At 41.8% G+C, this 20,713-nt stretch overlaps 1 protein-coding gene and 1 long non-coding RNA gene across 2 annotated transcripts; one reads left to right on the forward strand and one right to left on the reverse strand.

Annotated features, from left to right (window-relative positions):
* Positions 1–259: 259 nt before the first annotated feature.
* Positions 260–14,414, forward strand: LOC122886804 (long-chain-fatty-acid--CoA ligase 3-like). Its single transcript, XM_044219445.1, has 15 exons — positions 260–505; positions 3,654–4,142; positions 4,834–5,011; positions 5,091–5,200; positions 5,395–5,533; positions 8,411–8,561; positions 8,804–8,927; positions 9,307–9,378; positions 9,541–9,680; positions 10,039–10,211; positions 10,385–10,459; positions 10,545–10,736; positions 10,821–10,935; positions 11,100–11,257; positions 11,460–14,414. The coding sequence occupies exons 2-15, from the start codon at positions 3,792–3,794 to the stop codon at positions 11,615–11,617; spliced, it is 2,136 nt and encodes a 711-aa protein (XP_044075380.1). The 5' UTR covers positions 260–505; positions 3,654–3,791; the 3' UTR covers positions 11,618–14,414.
* A 730-nt stretch (positions 14,415–15,144) lies between these two features.
* LOC122886812 lies at positions 15,145–20,684 on the reverse strand. The gene is made up of 3 exons (XR_006380433.1): positions 20,362–20,684; positions 20,198–20,255; positions 15,145–17,419 (listed from the first exon to the last, which is right to left on the reverse strand). It is a non-coding gene; the product is annotated as an uncharacterized LOC122886812 (long non-coding RNA).
* Between the last annotated feature and the right edge of the window lie 29 nt (positions 20,685–20,713).

Here is a 20,713-nt window from a genome sequence, read left to right on the forward strand (position 1 = left end):
GTTTTTTTTAAGGATGACTGGAAAGACGGCTGTACAATGAATGGACACTGAGGGAGAATAAAACCTGAAGGTGGCAGTAATGCAACATCGTGGATGCCAACTGCCGTAAAACCTCAAAGAAGAAGAACAAATCCGCCTCGCTGTGTCACTGATGGGTAACTGTCTGTCCCGAGAGGTGTGACCGCTAGTAACCTCACTGACGTCCCCGCTACCCCATGCACGCGCCACCTCCAGTGCTCCAATCGCTGACAGAGAAATCTCCTGACGTCATTCAACAGCTTCCGGGCTGCTAGCGCTGTCCCGGTTACACTCAGAATTACAATTTTACTTAATGTTCTATTCGTTTTATAACACACTTGCAGTCGTGATTTGTGACCAAATACACCGTGTTAATAGATTATATCAATATAATGTCAGCTCTTTGGTTACAAGGATAAATAGATTCGATCCAATCCCACAGCGACTCGACGTAGCGGTCGAGAAAAGGAGAAAAGGGGGTGAGAAGGTAACGTTATTGCTGCGTGAACGCTTTGCAGATGTTGAGAGGGAATGATTGTTAACGACCTGTTTGCTCAAAAGCGCGGCACATCGCCTTTAATATGCCATACATGTGTTTTGAATAGGAGGCGTGTGCCGCCTTTAAATTCTTAAGTGCATTTTGATGAATAAAGTGATTTTACTACACCAGCAGCGGGCCAGCAACAGCTGCAGTGGTTAGCTGAAGCGCTAAATGCTAGCTACTAGCGCGTTTTTTAGCTGTCCGCTAGCTGCTAATGTTGATGCTGCTTCGCTAGCCTTTTATAGCTTCAGACACCGGCCCTGTGGAGTGAGATATGTCCTTTTATTAGCTGATTAGAAAGAAAACTAGCGTATCTACTTGCGTAGGTAGGCTTTGATAGCGTCACACATGATATCTCAAATTCTGCGCAGGCTATCAGGACAGCAATGCGTTATGATTTTATGGACACACAAATCAAAACATTGATACGACACCGCATTTAGTGCTTCACATAAGAAGAGCAATACAGAGAAAACAGGAAAACGTCAATAACAGTCCAGCAAATACGTTAAAGCAGAATATACAGCCTATGGTAAATTAAAAGATGACGCATTGTTTGATTCAACAATGTAACGTTGAATGATAAGATGTAGAAAATGCGTGAAATGATCACCAGATTCAAATCATACAGGGACATTTTGTAATTTAGCATCATCCTGTTGTCCTGATGCTCACTCAGTTACTGGCACTGTGGATAAAATATATTGAGTATGAAGTTATAGCTAGAAAAAAGCATTATGGATAGTTAGGCTGAAAGCTGTAGTACTCACTGAAATGCTATCTTAATCTGTGCTGTTTATCTCTAGTGTGGCCTATGTTGACTAAAATGTTTGTCCTTGAGTTATGCAGTTAACAGATAGGCTAAGTAAACTTGCTTGATGGAACTTATTGCAGTAGGTATGGTTGAACTGGCTGTAGAAAGCTCAGTTTTCTCCGTTGTTGAGCAGTGGGTACTTTACATACCAAAACTTGATGTATCTGTTAATGTGTGTGTGTGTGTGTGTTTCATGCTGCTGTTAACACCGTAAGCCAATGGGCCTACTGTCAGCTTTGTGGCATGACAAACCTGCATAGGTGGGCTGGCCTTACAATTATAGTGATATTTTCATCATGAAGTGTTGACTGCAAAGCTGAATTTCAGGTTAATCATCTAACTGTGTGTATTGCTTTCTTCCCAAATGTGTTGTTTTGATAGTGTCATGTTGTTGAAATAGTAACTAGGAGCAGGTGTGTCTACTTTATTGAAAGTAAAGTACACAATGACTATACCCGTATCACAAGTGTTAAACCGAAGCAGAGTGCGTCTTCATCTTCCTGATGTGCCTGTGACTTCTTTGCATTTGCTCTGCGTGAATACAGTAGAATCGTGTCAGTTGGTTGTGGTATGTGAGTTGCTGCAAAATAGGTGAGACATCTTAAGCCTTCATCTGTAAGGTGAATCGGTTTGTGCAACTGTCTGTAGATAAATACTTGATAGTAAAGGCAGCTGCTGTCTGGATTGGAGCTGAGTGAGCTGACAGTTTGCATTCTCATAAAACCCTTCACTAAATTGACTCAGAAAAATTGGCTTCTTTTACTTAGCAGCACTATATAAATATACAGTTTGATAATAGATATGGGCAGATGTACTGATGCACTCACTTTGAAATGATTGTTTTTAGCTTTGAGGTTAGAGGTCATGTCGTGTTCATTTAAGTATCCAAATGAGGGCGTTTGGAGCACTTGCAACATCCATGTGCACACGCTAACATGTATGCGTGCTGCTTTGAATTTATAATGACTTCCATACAGTGAGAGGCAATCATCTATTGTTGTGTAGAAACAGATTGGCCCCTGCAGTGTAATATTGTACTGGTCGTGGTATACAAGAGTGTGGTGCAGTGCAGGGGGCCAGTATTGGGTAGCCTAGTTTGCCCTTACACTGACTGAGGACTCACACTCTAACTGAAGTAAAATATCTGCACACTGTTTACCATAGAAGTGTAGCATGTTAGATGGAAATTTATGCGTTTATCTAAATAAGAGCTTCTCTAAATAGTCTTGAATGTGCTGCTAAACATGTAGAATTACTGAGTAATACTGAGGTTGTTTCTTGTAGCTTGTGTTTGTATAAGGCCAGGAGCAGCCCACCTCATCGGCCAGTTTTAGAGCCTTCTCAATGCTGTTACATTTGCTGGCCAGGTTATGGTAACCTGCCACGTGACCTCTGGACCTCTCCCTCTAAGCTGCAGAATGAGTCACAGCCGCTAGTTCCAGCATGCTCAGGCTCAGTGGCTACCGGGCTACACTGCAAATTACACTCTGGCCCTAAGAATACACTAGAAATAGCTGAGCTCTCTGGGAGACGGTTGGAGTTGATCTGAAAGTTTTGTTTTTTTTTAGTATATGCAAACAACTGAGAGCATTAATGAGTATAGCACATGGTATAATACTGCATTTGCAAACATTTTTATACCTCGTGGTATAAGTTACAAACTAGTGGTGAGGCATAGAAAAGGTGTATATTTCCAGAAAATTGGTGAGGCAATGTTTATTTATTTTTTCTTAAACGCAACCACTGCGTGATTCAGCCGTATGTATTAGAAAGTTAACTATAGTCTTTAATTTTGTCTACAAATTGTATAAAAAATGACAGATGCCTGCCTGGATCTGGATACAAATGTTTCCAGAACACAAAGTGTTGCCTTCAAATTGTTTCTTTTTTTGTCTGACAAACAACAAACACTTAAAATGAAAGGAAACAGAAAATCAGCAAATCTTCAGATGAGAGGCAATTCATTTTCTGTCTATCAACTAATCAGTTAATTAACTAATCATTTCAGCACTATTATTAAATCATGATGATGTTAGGTGTCATAGTGTCATGCTTTCACGGCTGGAATCCATGCAGCAGGGCCAGCGGATCTGGTGAAATAAATGGGGCTGACTAAGAATTGGTCTAAGAATAGGCAGAGTTCGTCTTCAGGCAAGCAAGGATTAATTTAGCAGGAGGCAGTAGCTCACATTTGCTGCCGCTCAATATTTCCAAATGTGCTGATACATATTTATTCCAGACTATACTTCTAAAATTTCATGTTGTGTCGCTGTGTTGCAGGTCTGGTGGACTTACTGCACAAAAGAATACCACCTGCAACCTTCAGCCTCAGTAAGTCAAAATACTTAAAGGGCAGTGACGAGTGCAGTATCATTGCTCTTCTGGTCTGATTCATCGCCAGCACTGACTTCATCAAAGATGAAGTTGAAGGAGGATATAAACCCCCTGCTGCTGCAGGTCTTCCGCTCTGCAGTCTGGGTCTACTCTGTCATCACCTTCATACCCTGGTACTTCTTTTCCGGAGCTGGCAGCAACTTGGAACGGGCTCGCCGGATTAAGGCGCGCTCAGTTAGTGGACACCCAGCAGGGCCTTACAGGGCCATCAACAGCCAAGAAAAGCTGGTGGCATGGCTGCACCCCAGGGTGGACACCCTGGACAAAATGTTTGAATATGCTGCGGTGAGTTTTCCACAGAGAGACTGTCTCGGCACCAGGGAGGTGCTCAGTGAGGAGGATGAGCTCCAGCCTAACGGCAAGGTCTTCAAGAAGGTGAGAGACACTGGCCTGTTCCTGATACTCTTGCACACATGCAACAGACTGTTTATCACCTTGTTTCATTATTCTTTTAAATGTTTGGTCTGTTGTCAGGTGCAAGGATTTAGTCAAGTCAGTGAGTGGTACTGCTCATTACATTTAGGTTTAAAACTGTATATGTGTTAGGTGAATCTGTCTGATTACATGAAGTTTGCTTGTGTCTGTGAGGCTCACAGCGCAGTCTGCCACTGTGCGCAGTGTGAGGAATGTGGGTGGAAGAGCAGCAGTGTGTCTCACAGCTGAGCCTCCTCATTAACACCTGCATAGCTGCAAAAGCCCTGTAGATGGCGCTAACTGACTGCGTATGAATGATGATGTTATATGTCTGGTAACAACATCAGACCTCTTTCAGATTTAACAGTGTCAGTATTGCACGTTACCCTTTTTATATTTTAATACAGAACTGCTCATATTAATTCCGTCATCATGGATACCATGGGTGTAAGGTTCCTAAAATCATTTAAGCATATTAAGCATTTTGTTAAATTTTTATTATAGACAAAACGTCTCCTGAATAGATGCTCTGAAGCTACCAGGCCTGTAGAATGTATGCACATGCATCAGTTTTCATGTTTCCTGGTGTAGCATGTGGAAATAATCCTGAATATTGCATATATATATATATATCTTTGCATGCTGTGTGTAGGTAATTCTAGGAAACTATAACTGGCTGTCGTATGAGGACGCGTACCAGGCAGCAAAGTGTTTCGGCAGTGGTCTGGCAGCTCTCGGCCAGAAGCCTCTGTGTAACATTGCCATCTTCTGCGAGACCAGAGCAGAGTGGATCGTGGCAGCACAAGCCTGCTTCATGTACAATTTCCCACGTGAGTGACAAACAGACAGATATGTGTGTTCAGATAGTAAAGCACTTGAGATGACTGACCAACTATTTGAATTTGACAGTTGTGACCCTGTATGCCACTCTTGGACCCACGGCCATCGCCCACGGCCTGAACGAGACCGAGGTCACACACATCATCACAAGCAAAGACCTGCTTCAGAGCCGTCTCAAGGTACCTGCTTTGCTGTCATCATCTGTCTCCATCATGTCAGCTATGTTAAATAAGGCCCCTGCTCTTTAAATTCACTGATAATGTCACTGAATTACAGGCTACTTATTGTGTGTAACATTAGGACTTGATACAAAGCTCAGTTCTGTTTGCATAATTACTTTTTCCTCCCTTATACATCCAACTCCATGTCCCAGGCCATACTGTGTGATGTGCCGAGGCTGCGGTATGTCATTGTTGTTGACAGTAAACCCACGAGCTGGCCAAACATCCCCAGAGGCATCATGGTCTACAACATGGACACTGTGAAGGAGATGGGAGCCAAGCCTGACAATAGTGAGTATTTGTGCAATTTGATTAAAAAGGTTTCTAATTTTGTCGGGGAAATGGAAGCACACTGATAGAGGCTTAATACAAAGCCAACACCCTGATGTGTAATTAGAGTGATGTGCTGTGCATGACAGCATCAGCAACAGGTCAAATCACCACTTGCCAAACGCCCAATGCCACAATGACATTGGTCGACTTTTCAGGAAAATGAGGGCAAGCAGAAGTTAAGTTTGTGCTACAACTATCACTTGAGCCATGTTTACACTTTTCCTCTTACCCTATTTGTTAAAAAAAAAAAAACAATATTATAAAATCTTGGTTACTTCAAATAGAACATGGGAAATATAATCTTTTCTAAAATAAGTGTAGCCAAATTTCCTTCACAATCACAGAAAACAAGAATTACATAGAAGATTGCAATATTTTAAACCATGTAGGCCTATGCATTAAGATTCAGTGAAAGGGATCAGGCTAAAACAAAATCATGCAATACATGCCTTAATCAAAGTGTTTATTTAGGTAAGCATATGCAGAAAATAACAGAAGTACTTTTCTTTAAACCTGCAGATAGATGCCCTCAGACATGACCTTCTCATTTTATACTGATTCTAAAAGATTATACAAAAAAAAAAGCTGAAACAATAATCGATTATATCGTCAATTATCAAGCAATTGATAAATAGCTTTTATCTGTTTTATATCATTGGAAATATTTAAAATATCTTTGGCTTTTGAATGTTTTATAGACTAAATAACCAATAGATTAATTGAAAATGAAACCAGAATCAGGTTTATTGCCAAGTAGGTTTACACATACAAGGAATTTGCTTTGGTATATTGGTGCATAACAATAAACATAGTAAGTAGAACATATAAAGAAAGATAAAACAAGTACTGTTAGTCAAGAAGCATAAATGGAAAAAATAATAAAATATGTACAATATGACTGTTATTTAAATGAAAGATCTGTACAGTTTGGGGGATGTGCAAAATATTTACCAGGGAATGTGCAAAAGTTCACAGTATGAAGTCTAAAGTATATTTGCAATGTGCAAGATAGTAGTCCAGAAGATGTGCGTTAAAGGTTCTGTATACGAGATTTTGAACATTAATAAAGCAGCAAACAACTATTTGCTATGTAAAGATAAAGTGCAGTAATGTGTCCTGAGCAGAGAATGACATCGCACTCCCTCCGTGTGTGTGTGTGTGTGTTGTCATCCGAGCATCTCTGTTCTTTGTTTTGGTAGCCGGTCCGGCCGCGCGTGCATGTTAGTGCATGTGAGTTCCTCCCTGTGAAACTGTTGGCTTTGAGGAGAGCGATATAACGGCTGTTTCTTTTCTCATCTAACGCGGTGAATAAAGGATTTATTTCGACCAAACCAGAGTTGGTGATTGTTGGAACACTGGAAAGACTAACAAAGATGATTTTGGTGAGTTTTATTTCGTCTCTCTCCAGTTTGAATGAAGTGTGTTTTAAGATGATCAGCAAGGTAAAATTATTGTTTTTATCAATAGAGTCTGGTGGCGAGCAAGAGCAATATAACAGCTGTTTCTGGTTAAACAAAAAGGATCTTACCCTTTAACAAAAAGGTCTATCTCTGTAGTAGGGCTGCACAATTCGAAATATTATCGAATTCGCAATACGGCCAAGTACAATATCCAAATCTCAGAAGCGAATTCTTTGATAAAGGTAAAATGTGTGACAAAACAGCATTATAATGAAGCACTGTAGTGCTGCAGAGATGCCCTGGCCTACAAATCGTGTTCTCCAGATGTAAGAAAACATGTTTGTTTGGTAAAGACCCCAACAAATGTCACATCATCATGATTTTAATGTTTTTTTCAGTGAAAATGAAAATTGTGATGCAAAAATTATCATTCCTGCTAATCGTGAATCATATCACAATCGTAATATGTCAAAATAATCGCAATCGCAATTTTTAATTTTTTTTTTTACCAAATCATGCAGCCCTACTCTTTAGGGATCCTTTCCATAATGTTGTCAGACACTTAGAATAACAATCTGAGCCTGTCAGTAGCAAAAACAAGCACTTTTAGTGGACGTACTTTGAAGGGGGCATTTGTCCCCAAGGATTACGTTGCAGCCCGTTTCCCGGCTGCCTTTTCACATCTAACTCTGTGACTTAAGGGTTTATTTCGACCAAACCAGAGTCGGTGATTGTTTGAACAGTGGAAAGACTAACAAAGATGGTTTTGGTGAGTTTTATTTCGTCTCTCTCCAGTTTGAATGAAGTGTGTTTTACAATGATCTGCGAGGTAAAATGAATTTTCTCAATGGAGTCTGGGGGCCGTAGTGCCCATTTGTTTTGGTCTGAGATGCTGGTGCCTTAGTGCAACATTTAGTGGCAGTGAATGTCGTTTATAGCACCTTACATAACACATTGAGTCAGGAGTGTAGACTTTACGTTAATATAACGTGTAGTGGGGGGTTAGGGGGTATGAGAGTCAGTGTCGGTCGGGGTCCCGGGCCTTGTTGCCAGGGCAGCTGCGGATGGGAGGAAACTGTTCATATGGCATGAGGTTTTGGTCCTAATGGACCGCAGCCTCCTGCCAGAGGGGAGTGTCTGAAGCAGTTTGTGTCTGCGGTGGGAGGGGTCAGCCACAATCTTTCCTGCACACCTCAGAGTCCTGGAGGCGTACAGGTCCTGTCCAGTTGTCAGTTGCAACCCTACAAAAAGATATTCAGACCCTTTCATAGCATACAGATGTTTGAAAAGCATTCACTTATTTTTACATTTCTGTAATTTAATTGACAATAGACATTTCTTCTTAATAACTTATTATTACAACTAATAATATTTATGTTGGCGTGTGATCCATTTCCTCTCTAACCATCACCCCTCTGCTCTTCTGTCTCTGCAGTAGCAGTAGACCGCAGACAGCCAGAGTCTTCGGACATCGCCGTCATTATGTACACCAGCGGCTCCACGGGCATCCCCAAGGGTGTCATGATCTCCCATGGCAACATCATTGCTGGAATTGCTGGCATGGCTGAGCGAATTCCTAACCTCAAGTATGCCAATATCCTATTCACTGCTATTTCTCTGACACGTCCTTTCCTCTTTTTCTTTTTAATGTACAAGAAAATCACTCTCATTCTCTTTCTCCACTCTGTGCTGTTTTTGAAACACATACACTGTCACATCTTTCCTCATGCACTCAATTACCATCTGCACTCTCTTTGTGTCACACCTCAACATGTTCACTTCTGTGTCTGTTGTGGAAATTAACCTGCTGTTATTTCTGTGCTGGCAGTGAAGCAGACACCTACATTGGCTACCTGCCGTTGGCGCACGTTTTAGAGCTCAGTGCTGAACTGGTATGCATCTCTCATGGCTGTCGCATTGGCTACTCCTCCCCTCAGACTCTAGCCGACCAGGTCAGTGTATAAAAGCACACACACACACACGCCTTGTGGCTAGCATGTTTTTGTTCCTGTCAGTGTGTGTCTCCCCTGGATGCATTACAGTCACATATATTACTAAGACTTAGGTCCTCTATCTCTAGCTGAGATGGAAATGATCATTCATGCATTTATTTTATCCTTTTTAGGCTGTTGTAGCTCCCTTAACAAAACATCCCTAGATCCTAGTTGAATGAAGAATGTCCTCCTAAAAGGTCTCACTTGAACCCATTCAAGAGGCTTATAGTCACTTTTAAAGCTCTGCGTGGTCAGGCACCTACCTACATTAGTCACTACAGCCATAAGCCAGTAGGTCACCGAGAGTTAACCAGTTGTTTTGTTTCCTTTTCAACAGTCCACCAAGATAAAGAAGGGCAGTAAAGGGGATACCAGCGTGCTGAAACCTACTCTCATGGCTGCAGTACCAGTAAGTCTTTTTTTTCTTTTTTCTTTTTTTTTAATCACTGCACAAACCCATCAATCTAATTTTAGTACTAATGTGGCCTCTGACATTATTTATCATACTACAGTCAGACCTTCAAATAAAGTCATAGTATTAACTGAGAGTTTTCCCGCCTGATGTGTGTAGGAGATCATGGATCGAATCTACAAGAATGTGATGACCAAAGTGGAGGAGATGAGCAAATTCCAGAAGACGCTCTTTGTGCTGGCTTACAACTACAAGATGGAGCAGATCTCCAAGGGCTACAGCACGCCTCTCTGTGACAGGTAATACACATATTATATTCCTGTATACATGAGTCTTCAGCAAAGCCCCTTCAGTTGACATTTGCTTCCCCTGTGATACATGAGCAAACTTTAACCTACTACTACATGCCTAATCATAACCTAGTGCAAATTCTTGTTAACACAGAGTCTCTACTTCTGATATTGTGTTTGCACAGAGCATTCTTCAGTATAAGTCAATATCTGGATGCTAAGTAGATTTATTGCTAACTTTGTAATAGTCTGAATTGTTTTTTAAGTCTTTGTTGGAGTTGTTGTTATTGGAGTCTCCTCCACCCTTCACTCATCATCTCCATTCTGTGTATTGTATTTTTGTTTTCGTCCTCCACCTCCCCCTCAGTCTGGTGTTCAAACGGGTGCGTGCGCTCTTGGGAGGGAACACGCGGGTGCTGCTTTCTGGCGGAGCTCCACTCTCAGCTGCCACACAGCACTTCATGAACATCTGCCTGTGCTGCCCTGTGGGGCAGGGCTACGGCCTGACGGAGACCTGTGGAGCTGGCACCATCAGTGAGAGTAAGAGAATGAATTTCATAAAGGGAGGAAGACAGGAAATGTGAAACAGCGGTTGTTTTTGCTGACCTTTGGGAAATTAAGAGAGGAGCAGATAAAAATATGAAGAACTTGATTTGCAGTTATTACCTACATTTAGCATGCTAATGCAGAACGTTTTGCTTGTGTTTTTTCAGTTTGGGACTACAGCACGGGACGGGTTGGTGCTCCATTGGTTTGTTCTGAGATCACACTGAAGGACTGGGAGGAGGGTGAGTCAAATGGCAACAACCCAACTTTAGAGAAGGCAACAATCGCATTGATAATTTCCTTCTAATCAGGTTTGTGCTCCTCTAGGTGGTTACTACAGCACAGACAAGCCCAACCCACGAGGGGAAATTTTGATTGGCGGTCCCAATGTAACAATGGGTTACTACAAAAATGAAACCAAGAACCGTGACGACTTTTTCGTGGATGAGAACGGTCAGCGATGGTTCTGTACCGGAGACATTGGAGAGTTGCACCCTGACGGATGCCTCAAGATCATTGGTAAGACATCCACGAACTAGTGTACGTGTGTACAGTACAAGTGTTACATCTGTTAGGATTGTGACGCGTGTTCTCTTTCAATAGACCGTAAGAAGGACCTGGTGAAGCTGCAGGCAGGCGAGTACGTCTCTCTAGGAAAAGTGGAGGCTGTTCTGAAGAACTGCTCCCTCATAGACAACATCTGTGCCTATGCCAACAGGTACAATCCTGCACACACTCCCTTTTGAATCCGTTTCTTCCAGACTTCAAGTTCCTTTTTTTTTTAAATGCAGGCTCACCAAGCACACCAGCATTTTCTTGGTGTCTATTCATAACCTGATTTCTCTCTCCTTAAAAAACTAAACCTTTGTACCCATTTTGCAGTGACCAGTCGTATGTGATCAGCTTTGTGGTGCCTAACCACAAGCAGCTAATGGCGGTGGCGGAGCAGATGCAGGTGAGGGGCACATGGGAGGAGATCTGCAACAACTCACAGATGGAGAAAGAGGTCCTCCGCATCATTACTGAGGCTGCTATCTCAGGTAGGTCTTCCGTCTTCTTTACTTATATTCATCCTGCTTATGCACTCACAGAAAATGTGAGAAAAGGTGGTGCAACTGGTGGTATGCTCTGTCATGTTATCAGTTCATTTTTGGTGTGAGAGTGTCTGCCTTGTGCCACACTTGCACAAGTATTACACTGTATCTGTCACTCTGACTTATGATTCTGCTCTCACCTAACCAGCAAAACTGGAGCGATTTGAGATCCCCAAGAAGATCCGCCTGAGTGCTGAGCCGTGGACACCAGAGACTGGCCTGGTCACTGACGCATTCAAACTGAAGCGCAAGGAGCTCAAAACACACTACCAGGAAGACATTGAGAGGATGTACGGTGGAAAATAAACACACACACACTCCAAACAACACAGTAACACATACACATATATACTTGCACACATACACAAGGAGCTCAGAAGCCACTACGAGGACTACTTGGAGAGAAGTTATACTGTAGATACAGGTAACACACACACATTAATACTGACACATAAAGCATCTCATGCACCTCCTCCTCGGCTTCCCTGCAACCAGCTTCGATCAAAGGAGGGGGAAAACTCTTGAATCCAGCGTAATGCTCTCTGTCAAGACCAAAAGGCAGAACGTCCCTCACAGACAGCTGAACCAGCCAGATGTGCACGGTGCGATGCACTCTCTATTCCTCTTTGATGGATCTAGCCCTTTGAGTTGCTATGACAACCGAGGCGGCACATGAAGTCGGACGTTTGCGTGACTTGAAGTGAAACAAATGCCATGCTAGAAGTATCTGGATCAATGTCAGCGCGCCATCTCTTTTGCTTCTCTTCCTCCTCCCCTGCTCTCTGGAGCCTTCCACCAGTTTAGCATAGTCATGGACTGGTAGTGCAGATACCTGGCAGGGAAATGGAGTAGCATGAGCCTGATAGAGGGATCCCTCCTGGGCTTTAAGTAACATTCAGGTTGGAATCTATGCAGGGATCTCTATTATCTTTTTAATGATTTTTTTAATGTGTCACTATGTTTCCTTTGTGTTTTGGTTCGTCAGCTTTGAAACCCATTTGATGAGTATTTTTGTGTGTAGAATCGGTGTTGCAAAGCCATGAGAGATTGAGCGTTGAGATGTTTTAAAATACCTTTTTCTTACTGTTATTTTATGGTTGCATTATTCTGAGTGTTTTTATTTCTTTACCCTCCTATTTTTTTATTGACAATTTGTTTACAAGCTTTTTTTTTTTTTTTTTGTCTTTTTCTCCCCTTATTTGACTGTGTCCCAAAGTTTGTACCTTAAGTGTGTGTTTACTGACTTGACTAGTAGAAGCGATCCAGTCTTTCAGTCCCTTCTGCTCTTGGCCTTTACAGCAGGGTCAAACGTCAATTGTAAGAGGCATCCATTGGAATTTTTTCCATTCCTGCTCTTTGCCCCCAGCTTAATTTTTCCATATCTTAGCAGCCCCTGGATGCCTCCCAACCTGTGTCTTATTGGTTATTTTGTTGGTTCATTGGCATACCGTAGCCCTGCCACATCTACTACATATTCCTCCAGTCATGACCAATGCACCGTATGGATGTCTCCAAGGGAACTTAGCCTACCGTAGAAAAATAGTTACATTAGTTAGCCTTTCATTGGTTGCTCTTCCAGTTACTTTTTGGTGCAACTGTACATGTTATCCTTTTTGCCATAGGTCTAGTTACTGTTACTTTGATCTTTTTTACTTATGAATATGAAATACAAAATGAATGTGCAATATTTATACACAAATTTTAAACTAAAGTATGTAGGAAGGAAAAAACGCACAGATAGCAGCCCCTCCATAGTGTATTAATGTGTAGGCCTATTGCTTTCCACTTCAGTGCATATTGGAAGACCTATAGGAACATAAGCATAGGAATAAAGAAGAGTATGGTAGAGAGACACTGATAGGTAAGTCTAGATGTAGCCCATTTGTACTGTGCTAAACAATGTAATGCTCTTTAATAAGACTGTAAAGTGAAAACTTTATATTTGGCATTGTAGAAATTGCATGTTGGAAAGCGTGCAACTGAAGCACTTGAATATATATCTGAGAGAGAGAGAGAATCGGACTCAGTTGATCATTGAAACAAAGAAATTCCTTATAAATACCCTCCCTATTTAATAGTGAGTAAATAGCGTACGCTCACAACCTCAGAGTTCAAATAACATTTCTGTTTCTTCAAACTGGTTTATGTGTATGATGCCGTATGTATAATGTATATAAAAAAAGGGTCTACAGTTCTGTCAACTGCCATTTATTTGAACTCGTGTAACATACATTAATTACTGTAGGTTTTCAGATTGGTGGTGATGTTGTCTGAATGGCATCAGTACGAGGGACACCCTTGCTTCAGTCTTTCTTCTCTTTATGGGGAGAAGATTAAATAGTGTTTGGTCAGTGGTCCTTTGTAAGGGCGACATCTGTCCTGCAGCCGCCCTCTTGGAATGCAAATCCTGCTTTGCATTCACTGAAGACATTTAGCATTAATAAAGGTACAGTCAACTACTCTAACTACTTCTCTTATCATACGTCTACTAGCTCAACGCAGAAGGGTTATTTTAGCATGTAAAAATTTGACAATACTATCATGACGAGGTGGAAACCCACTCCTCCCTTCCTATTTTTTAATAACACGTCTCTCTCCAGACATTTCAGTGGGAAGTCCGTAGCTTACTGTGCTGTTTGCTGCGTCTCCTCTGCCTGGTTAGAGGTGGCTAGTTGCCTTCTGACACACATGAGCTGTCTTCAGGGGTCTTAAGAATGTGAAGCACTCCGCGCGTTTTGTTGGTAGCACACAGGCTGTGTCCTACTACATCCATTTGTACATCCCAATGGCAAGGCAAAGACAGTGGGTGGCGCAAAGATGAATTTCACCACTCCTGTTGTTTTCACTTGCATTGTAAATAGGTTGAGAGGGGAGTGGATCTATGATCAAAGTTCATTCAAACTACCAATAGATGTACAGGTGTAAAGTCTCCTGTTAACCTATTTAATAATCTTTGTTGCTGACCAGTTTTTGGGGTCTCCTCCTTGTTTTGTGTGGTTAAGTGGCCCTGCAAGCCGGGCTATTGCAAGTGTCTCCTTCCTTATTTATTTGTGATTTGGCCTTGAAAATTATGTAATGAAATAAAAAAAAGTTTGTGTTGTAATTACTGCTGGTCTTCATGTGTTTTTAGATGTGTGTGTGTGTATGTGTTTTCAACGTGACTGATACGATCAGCAGCCTGATTAGAATCCTTCTGAAACCAAAACCAGAGTTTCTATGGCAACGAAGGCCGGTGTGTCTGTGTCAGTGCCTGTGTTTGAGTGAATGTGGTTTGTGAAAGACTGCGTCGCGTCAGTGCAAACAGAACATGCAGTTCTGGGAGTCAACCTTCAATCAGAGCTAATAAACAAGGGTGTTTTTTTTTTTTTTCTTCGGTATTTTTCACAACATTTTGAATCACAGACAAGTGAAATTGCTTGATTTATTAAAGGAAGAAGATTGGCTCCCTGCTCCTTTCATGTACACCTGTTATCCTGCTACCATATGCATCTGAATAAACCTGGGTCCAGCATGTATGCACAGTGTCTACGTTTCTTAGGATAGAGATGATCAATGAATCTTGGATTTTAGGCCCTGATCTTACATTAGTGTTTGGTATCAGCAGTAGTGCTGCAACTAACAAACATTTTCATTATTGATTCATCAGAAAATATTGAAAAATGCCCATCACAGTTTCCTAGGTCCCACATTGACATATTTAAATAGTTTTCTCTCCCAAGGGTGTCTTCCCCAAAAAAAGCCAAAGACATTCAGATTACTATCAGAGTATATCATAGTAATATTCACATTTTAAAAGCTGGAATGAGATAATTCTTGGTGGTTTTTCTTAAAAAAAAAAAAAAAAAGAAAATTGAACAGAACTTAATTTTGTTCAGTTTGTTTCAGCTGTAATCAGCAATACTCAGTTATTCAGGTCATTGTTTATTTCCTGTATAAGAGACACTGTAAGCCTGCTACTGACTTTGTTCCCACTTTGATTCATTCAATTTGTTGTCATAATCTGCTTCACTTCTTTAAGGTCTGAGGCTGTAAAAGGTTTGATTAAAATGGATACAAATGAATTTGAATACAATGTATACAAGTTACATTATGTGTGTATATATAAAGCTTACAATGCCCAATAAATTCTGCACTTTGGGCTTGTAATACACATTACAATGCATATGAAGCTGTACTACATATCACAATGAAATCAAAGCTTAGTACTGTATTTGAGAGGGGAAACAGTTCTCACATATTGCTTTAACAACAACAAACCTCTAACGTAAAAGCAATCTTAAAGATGGTTCTGTCTGCACTGCTTTTGCATTTCATTTAAAATAAAACAGTAACTACAAGACCACAGAGAGGAGAGTGATTTTTCTAACCCCTCCCCTCCTCTCTATTCCCTCCATCCAACCCTATGGGACCAGAGAGTGCGTCAGAGGCATAATGCTCCCTTCATTAGCCCACTGATTCTGACGCAGACACACACAGTGTCTCTACCGCAAAGACAACAACAACAACAATAGCACCAAGCAGCAGGAAACTGTGAAGGACATCTTCTCTATTGTATGAATGTGGTGTGTGTGTGTGTTTCTGTGCTTGTCTTCTCTTTGCTCTCTGACACTTTATTCCAACTTTTTTTTCTCCTACTCTCTCTCTCTGTCTCCCTTTCTCACCTTGCTTGCTCCTTCTTCCTGTCTACTTATGACTCAGAAGTGCGCAAAAAACTTTTATCTGTATTTGTGCTTTATGCGCACACTCCAGTGTGAGCCAATAAGCCATACTGGAGTTTACCCAAGGATGAGCGGAGCTGAACCAGAGCTGCCTCATAATTCTGGAGAGGTGGGTGGTGGCTGGAGAAAACGGAGAATAATTACATCTGAGGCTGAAAAATGGAGGTACAGAGAGGACTGGGACTGAGATATGACATTGGACAGAAATTACATGTAAGACACACTAAGGTACAGAGGGGATAGGCTGAAATAGAGATATGAAGTGTGGATGTAAAGGGCAGGATTGGAAATGATGAGCTGCCCTCTTTCTCTTTCTGCCACCCTTTCTTTTAGCAAAAGACACTTTTGTGTCTAAAGTAGCTCCCTAACATGTCTTTGTTATGTGTTTTTTGCATTAATCCCTTTAACCTATTGAACCTCGTTGGCATCATTACAAACTCATATTGTGTGATAAAGCACTGTTCAAACACACATAACCTCAATTTAAATTAAAATCCATATTCAAAGGCTTGGATGAAATACAGTATAATGTCAAACATGAGAATCTTTGATGTACTAATGCAATCTTGGATTTCAGTATTTCACTCCATGTTAGTTTCATATAGCAGCAATTAAGCACTGGAACATGCAGATACCAAATACATTTCTTTTTATTTGATGTTGCTTAAGAAGAAAAATGTTTCATCTGACTTTGAAGCTACTTAGGGGGCATTTAAGGAGAGCACTGGCCACATTTCCTTTCACCTAATTGGAAAGTTAGTGAATGTGATCCACTATTTTTTGGTTGATTGTGTTTCCCATGTTGTGCACACTCCTGCTGATTTTGTTTTTGGTCGTCAAGTGTCAAACTGACCTTTGGCCGCGCTCTGTAACACTGGCTGCACCATGCCAAGCACAGGGCCCCGGCTTAGCTCAGCTGGGTCATCATGATGCGAGGGCCAAAGTGGAGGTGTGGAATCGTGTGAGGTCTGGCAATGAGCTTGAGCAGAGAGAGACGTGAGGGAATGATATGAGGAAGAGGTGGGGGGGTGAGGATGGAGAGGCAGAAGGGGAGGCAACCGATACGTCTCAGCAATGACTCACCGATGCTGGGTATTTATAGCATCAGGAGGGAGGGAGGTGTGGGGGTGGAGGAGCGAGGGGGCAAAAGGTTTGGGAGGCGGCCAGGACAGCATCATCGCATCGCCGACAGGGAGTGGTGGAAGGAGAGACGGAGACTGCAGAGATAAAGCACCAGAAAAGAGAAGGGGGAGAGGAGGAAAAGAGAAAGAGAGGGATGGTGGGAGGGGCAAAGCAGAGGAGGAGGTTGGAAAACAGACAAAGTGGAGGAGAGGAGGGAGGGAGGGGTGGATGAATGAGACTGAACATAATGGAAAGATGAGAGGATGAACTGTGAAGAAGAGGAGCGGAGACAAAAATAGAACAGCATTGGCATGAGAAAGAGCATATTTAAACAATCTCACATAAAAACAATCTTGCTGGGCGTGCCACACTGCAGAAGCAACTGCTTGTTAACACACAGAACATGTGGGCATATTGGGTTTTGGATATGATGACAAATATACAGTGTCTCTATCTGTGTTTGAGCTGTTTTGTGACCAGCATCCTTACACATTTAAAAAAAACACACACACTTCCCTGCAGCTTTACATTCAGACACTGGCCAGATGGAGTCATGCAGAGGAGGACCGGGAAAGGTGGCAGATTTTAATGCACATAAAAATCACCGCGGTTGCCTAGACACTGTACATTTCAAGTAATCAAAACACAGTCTGTTACATGCACAACCAATTAGGGAGGCAAAAAGACCAAAATCCTATTAGTGAGACAGACTATTTGGAGCTTTACAACACATTAATGTCGTTATGATAATTTGTGTCATTTTTGCTGTAAATATGTGCATTATTACTGGTGTTTTCTGTAGCTGTATGTTTCTGTATGAGTACATTAATAAATGTGACTGAACCTACAGATCCCTCAGTTTTGACAAAATGTCATTTCCACATATGGTGGCTTTCAGTTTCTCATTCCGCTCTCTTCATTGACAGGATTTCTTAATCAAAAAACACATCCTGCCTCTGCCTCTGATGACATCAGCCAGTGCGTCACGCTGCATCCCTTACCATAGACACTAACATAATCTGTGCACGTGTGCTCATGGGGGGGGGGGGCACATACATACACGCACACACAACCACACTCTCGGCCAGTTGAAAAGGGATGACTCAACACCAAGGTGAACACTCGCAGCCATTAATATGTACAGGGTAAAAAAGCAGAGGGGGTGGAGGGTGATAATAATGAGTGAAAAGAGCAAAATGGAGGTTGACAGGTTAGTGGGAGGCAGAGCGCGGAAAAGGAACTGAAACTGAAGATAAGTTTGGGAGAGGCAGAAATTAGTGCTACAAATTGGGGAATGGTTGCTGATACGAAGAGAGAGAGCAAGAATCGGGTTTGTGACGGTGGAGGCAAGATGTGACTGGAGTAGTGACTTTAATGTAAAGAAGTGGGTCGGAATGTAAAAGTTAGCTCAGGAGTGGAACTTCATGACAAATTGTAAAGCATGGGGAGCTCTGGTGCCCTCGTGTTAGGGCTCCAACCATAAACCCCAACATCCCCAGTTCATGTTTGGCCAGGCACCTTTGTTGCATGTCATTCCCAACCTATTTCCCACATAATTTCCTGTCAAATCTCCACTGTCTAATCTAATAAAGGCACAAAATGTCGAAAGAATATATCTATAAAACATTGAGAAGCATGTATTTATATTATAGAAGAGATAAATGAGTAGTTCAACATTGTGCTTATTTGCTTTCTCGCTGAGAGTTAGATGAAAAGATTGATACCACTCTCATGTTTGTATGCTAAATATGTAGCTAGCTGGAGCCAGCAGCTGGTTAGTTTAGCTTAGCATAAAGACTGGAAACAGGGGGGACACAGCTAGCCAGGCAAATACAAAGGTATTAAAATCACACTGAAACTGCTGAAAGTGTAAAAACATCAATTCACCATTTTACTGGGGGTTATGTGCTGGACTACTGTAATGGCAAGAATAAACATACTGCTTAATTGTATAACATACACATGACTCACTGATATAACATATATATGTATCTTTTGTGTACCAGGCACACAACTGCTTGACGTCAATACTTGATCTGTGTATGATTGTTTGGACTGCGTGATGAGAACAGTTCATTGATAATGATATGGAATTACAAAACATGCTATTGACTGTTGTATCCAGACTTCAGGGACACTCGTCTCCCCGGGCTGAGGAGCCTGACCCTGAAGACTGGATAAATAACTGATGCTCCTTTCCCTCTGTACTCATTCAGAGCAGATTATACTGATGTATGTTTTGCTGCTTTGAGTCCGTCTGCAGACCTTTGAAGTAAACCTACACAAAGACAAGTGGTTGCCTCGAGTGTTTCTTTATTCCGCAGAATTACCATTATACTACTCTTGGACGAGAGCAAGTTGCCAGAACACCAGCGGAGACTCCAGGAAGTTACTGCTCCTGGCTAAGAAAAAGTCTGGCACATAAAACTCCACAACTTGTTTATACACTTCTGTTTTTGTCCGTACTAAACAAAGAAGATATCATGTGTTAATTAGTGAGCTTTAGAGGTGCTGCTACAGTAGGTAGGTAGATTTTGGACAGAGCACAGCTAGCTGTTACACCGTGTTCCCAGCCTTTATGCTAAGCTAAGCTAATTGGCTGCTGGCTCCAGCTACATATTTACCATGCAGAATTATGAGTGGTATCAAACTTCTCATCTATCTCTTAGCAAGAAAGTGAATACACGTGTCCCAAATGTCAAGCTTCTCCTTCAGAAGAAATCAAAAGATGACTATTAGTAGAAGATAGAGGTCTCAGCTGGTGAACTCAGTCTCATTAATGTAGAAATATTTAGCCCACTCCCACAGGTCTTCTGCTGCATTCCTGTGGCATTATGTGGATATGTGGCCTTTTAAAAAAGGCAAAGCTTGTATGGAATCTCCACCTTCATTCATTTCGTACTCTCCTTCTGTTTTCCTTTCTCCTCCCTGTATTGCTCAAGACAGCACACTTCTATCCTTATTTCTGCTCCTCTGTCCTAATGGCCCAGACAGCATATTGCAGCTCTAATCACCCCCATCTATGTACCCAGCTGAATCCACCTACCTCCTGAAGACAAGGACCAGGCTTTAACCACAGTAATTGGCGCAAGGGGAGAGATGAGCTGGATGGGTACAACAGAGAAGAAAAGTAATGAATGCAAGCCACTAAGAAGAAAATGACTAGCCTAAGAAAATGAAGTGACTAATGGAGGAGAGGAGGATACCAACCTATGGGAAGAGATGAAGGTGGAAGCAGATGAAAGGCTGTGAGGCAGTGTCACCATGGAGACGTTGGTTGAAAAGAAGGTGAGCCATGACAACAGGCGTGCCATTCTCTCTCTGCCTCGTGATGGGGTGATAGGGTGATAGGGGGGTGAAGAAGTGAGGAGGAGAATGAAAACAAACAAAGGAGTGGGTGGAGACTGACCACATGTGGCCCTGTCGTCTCTCTCTCTCTCTTTCTCTCTCTCTCTCTCTCTTTCATAGTGATCATCTTATCTTTTTTTACACGAGTCGATGTAACAGCATCATATTTGAATGTTGAAGGTTGAAGCAATAAAGTGGCTAACCTTGGCTCCTG

Source organism: Siniperca chuatsi, linkage group LG13, assembly GCF_020085105.1.
Source record: "Siniperca chuatsi isolate FFG_IHB_CAS linkage group LG13, ASM2008510v1, whole genome shotgun sequence".
In the NCBI taxonomy this organism is placed as follows: Eukaryota; Metazoa; Chordata; class Actinopteri; order Centrarchiformes; family Sinipercidae; genus Siniperca; species Siniperca chuatsi.

What these genes read in the sequence shown, in the direction of transcription:
- LOC122886804 (XM_044219445.1), top strand. Translation starts at nt 3,792, where the DNA reads ATGAAGTTGAAGGAGGATATAAACCCCCTGCTGCTGCAGGTCTTCCGC. An exon ending in CTTCATGTACAATTTCCCAC is followed by an intron (nt 5,012 to 5,090) that starts GTGAGTGACAAA and finishes TGAATTTGACAG; the next exon opens with TTGTGACCCTGTATGCCACT. An exon ending in AGCACGCCTCTCTGTGACAG is followed by an intron (nt 9,681 to 10,038) that starts GTAATACACATA and finishes CCTCCCCCTCAG; the next exon opens with TCTGGTGTTCAAACGGGTGC.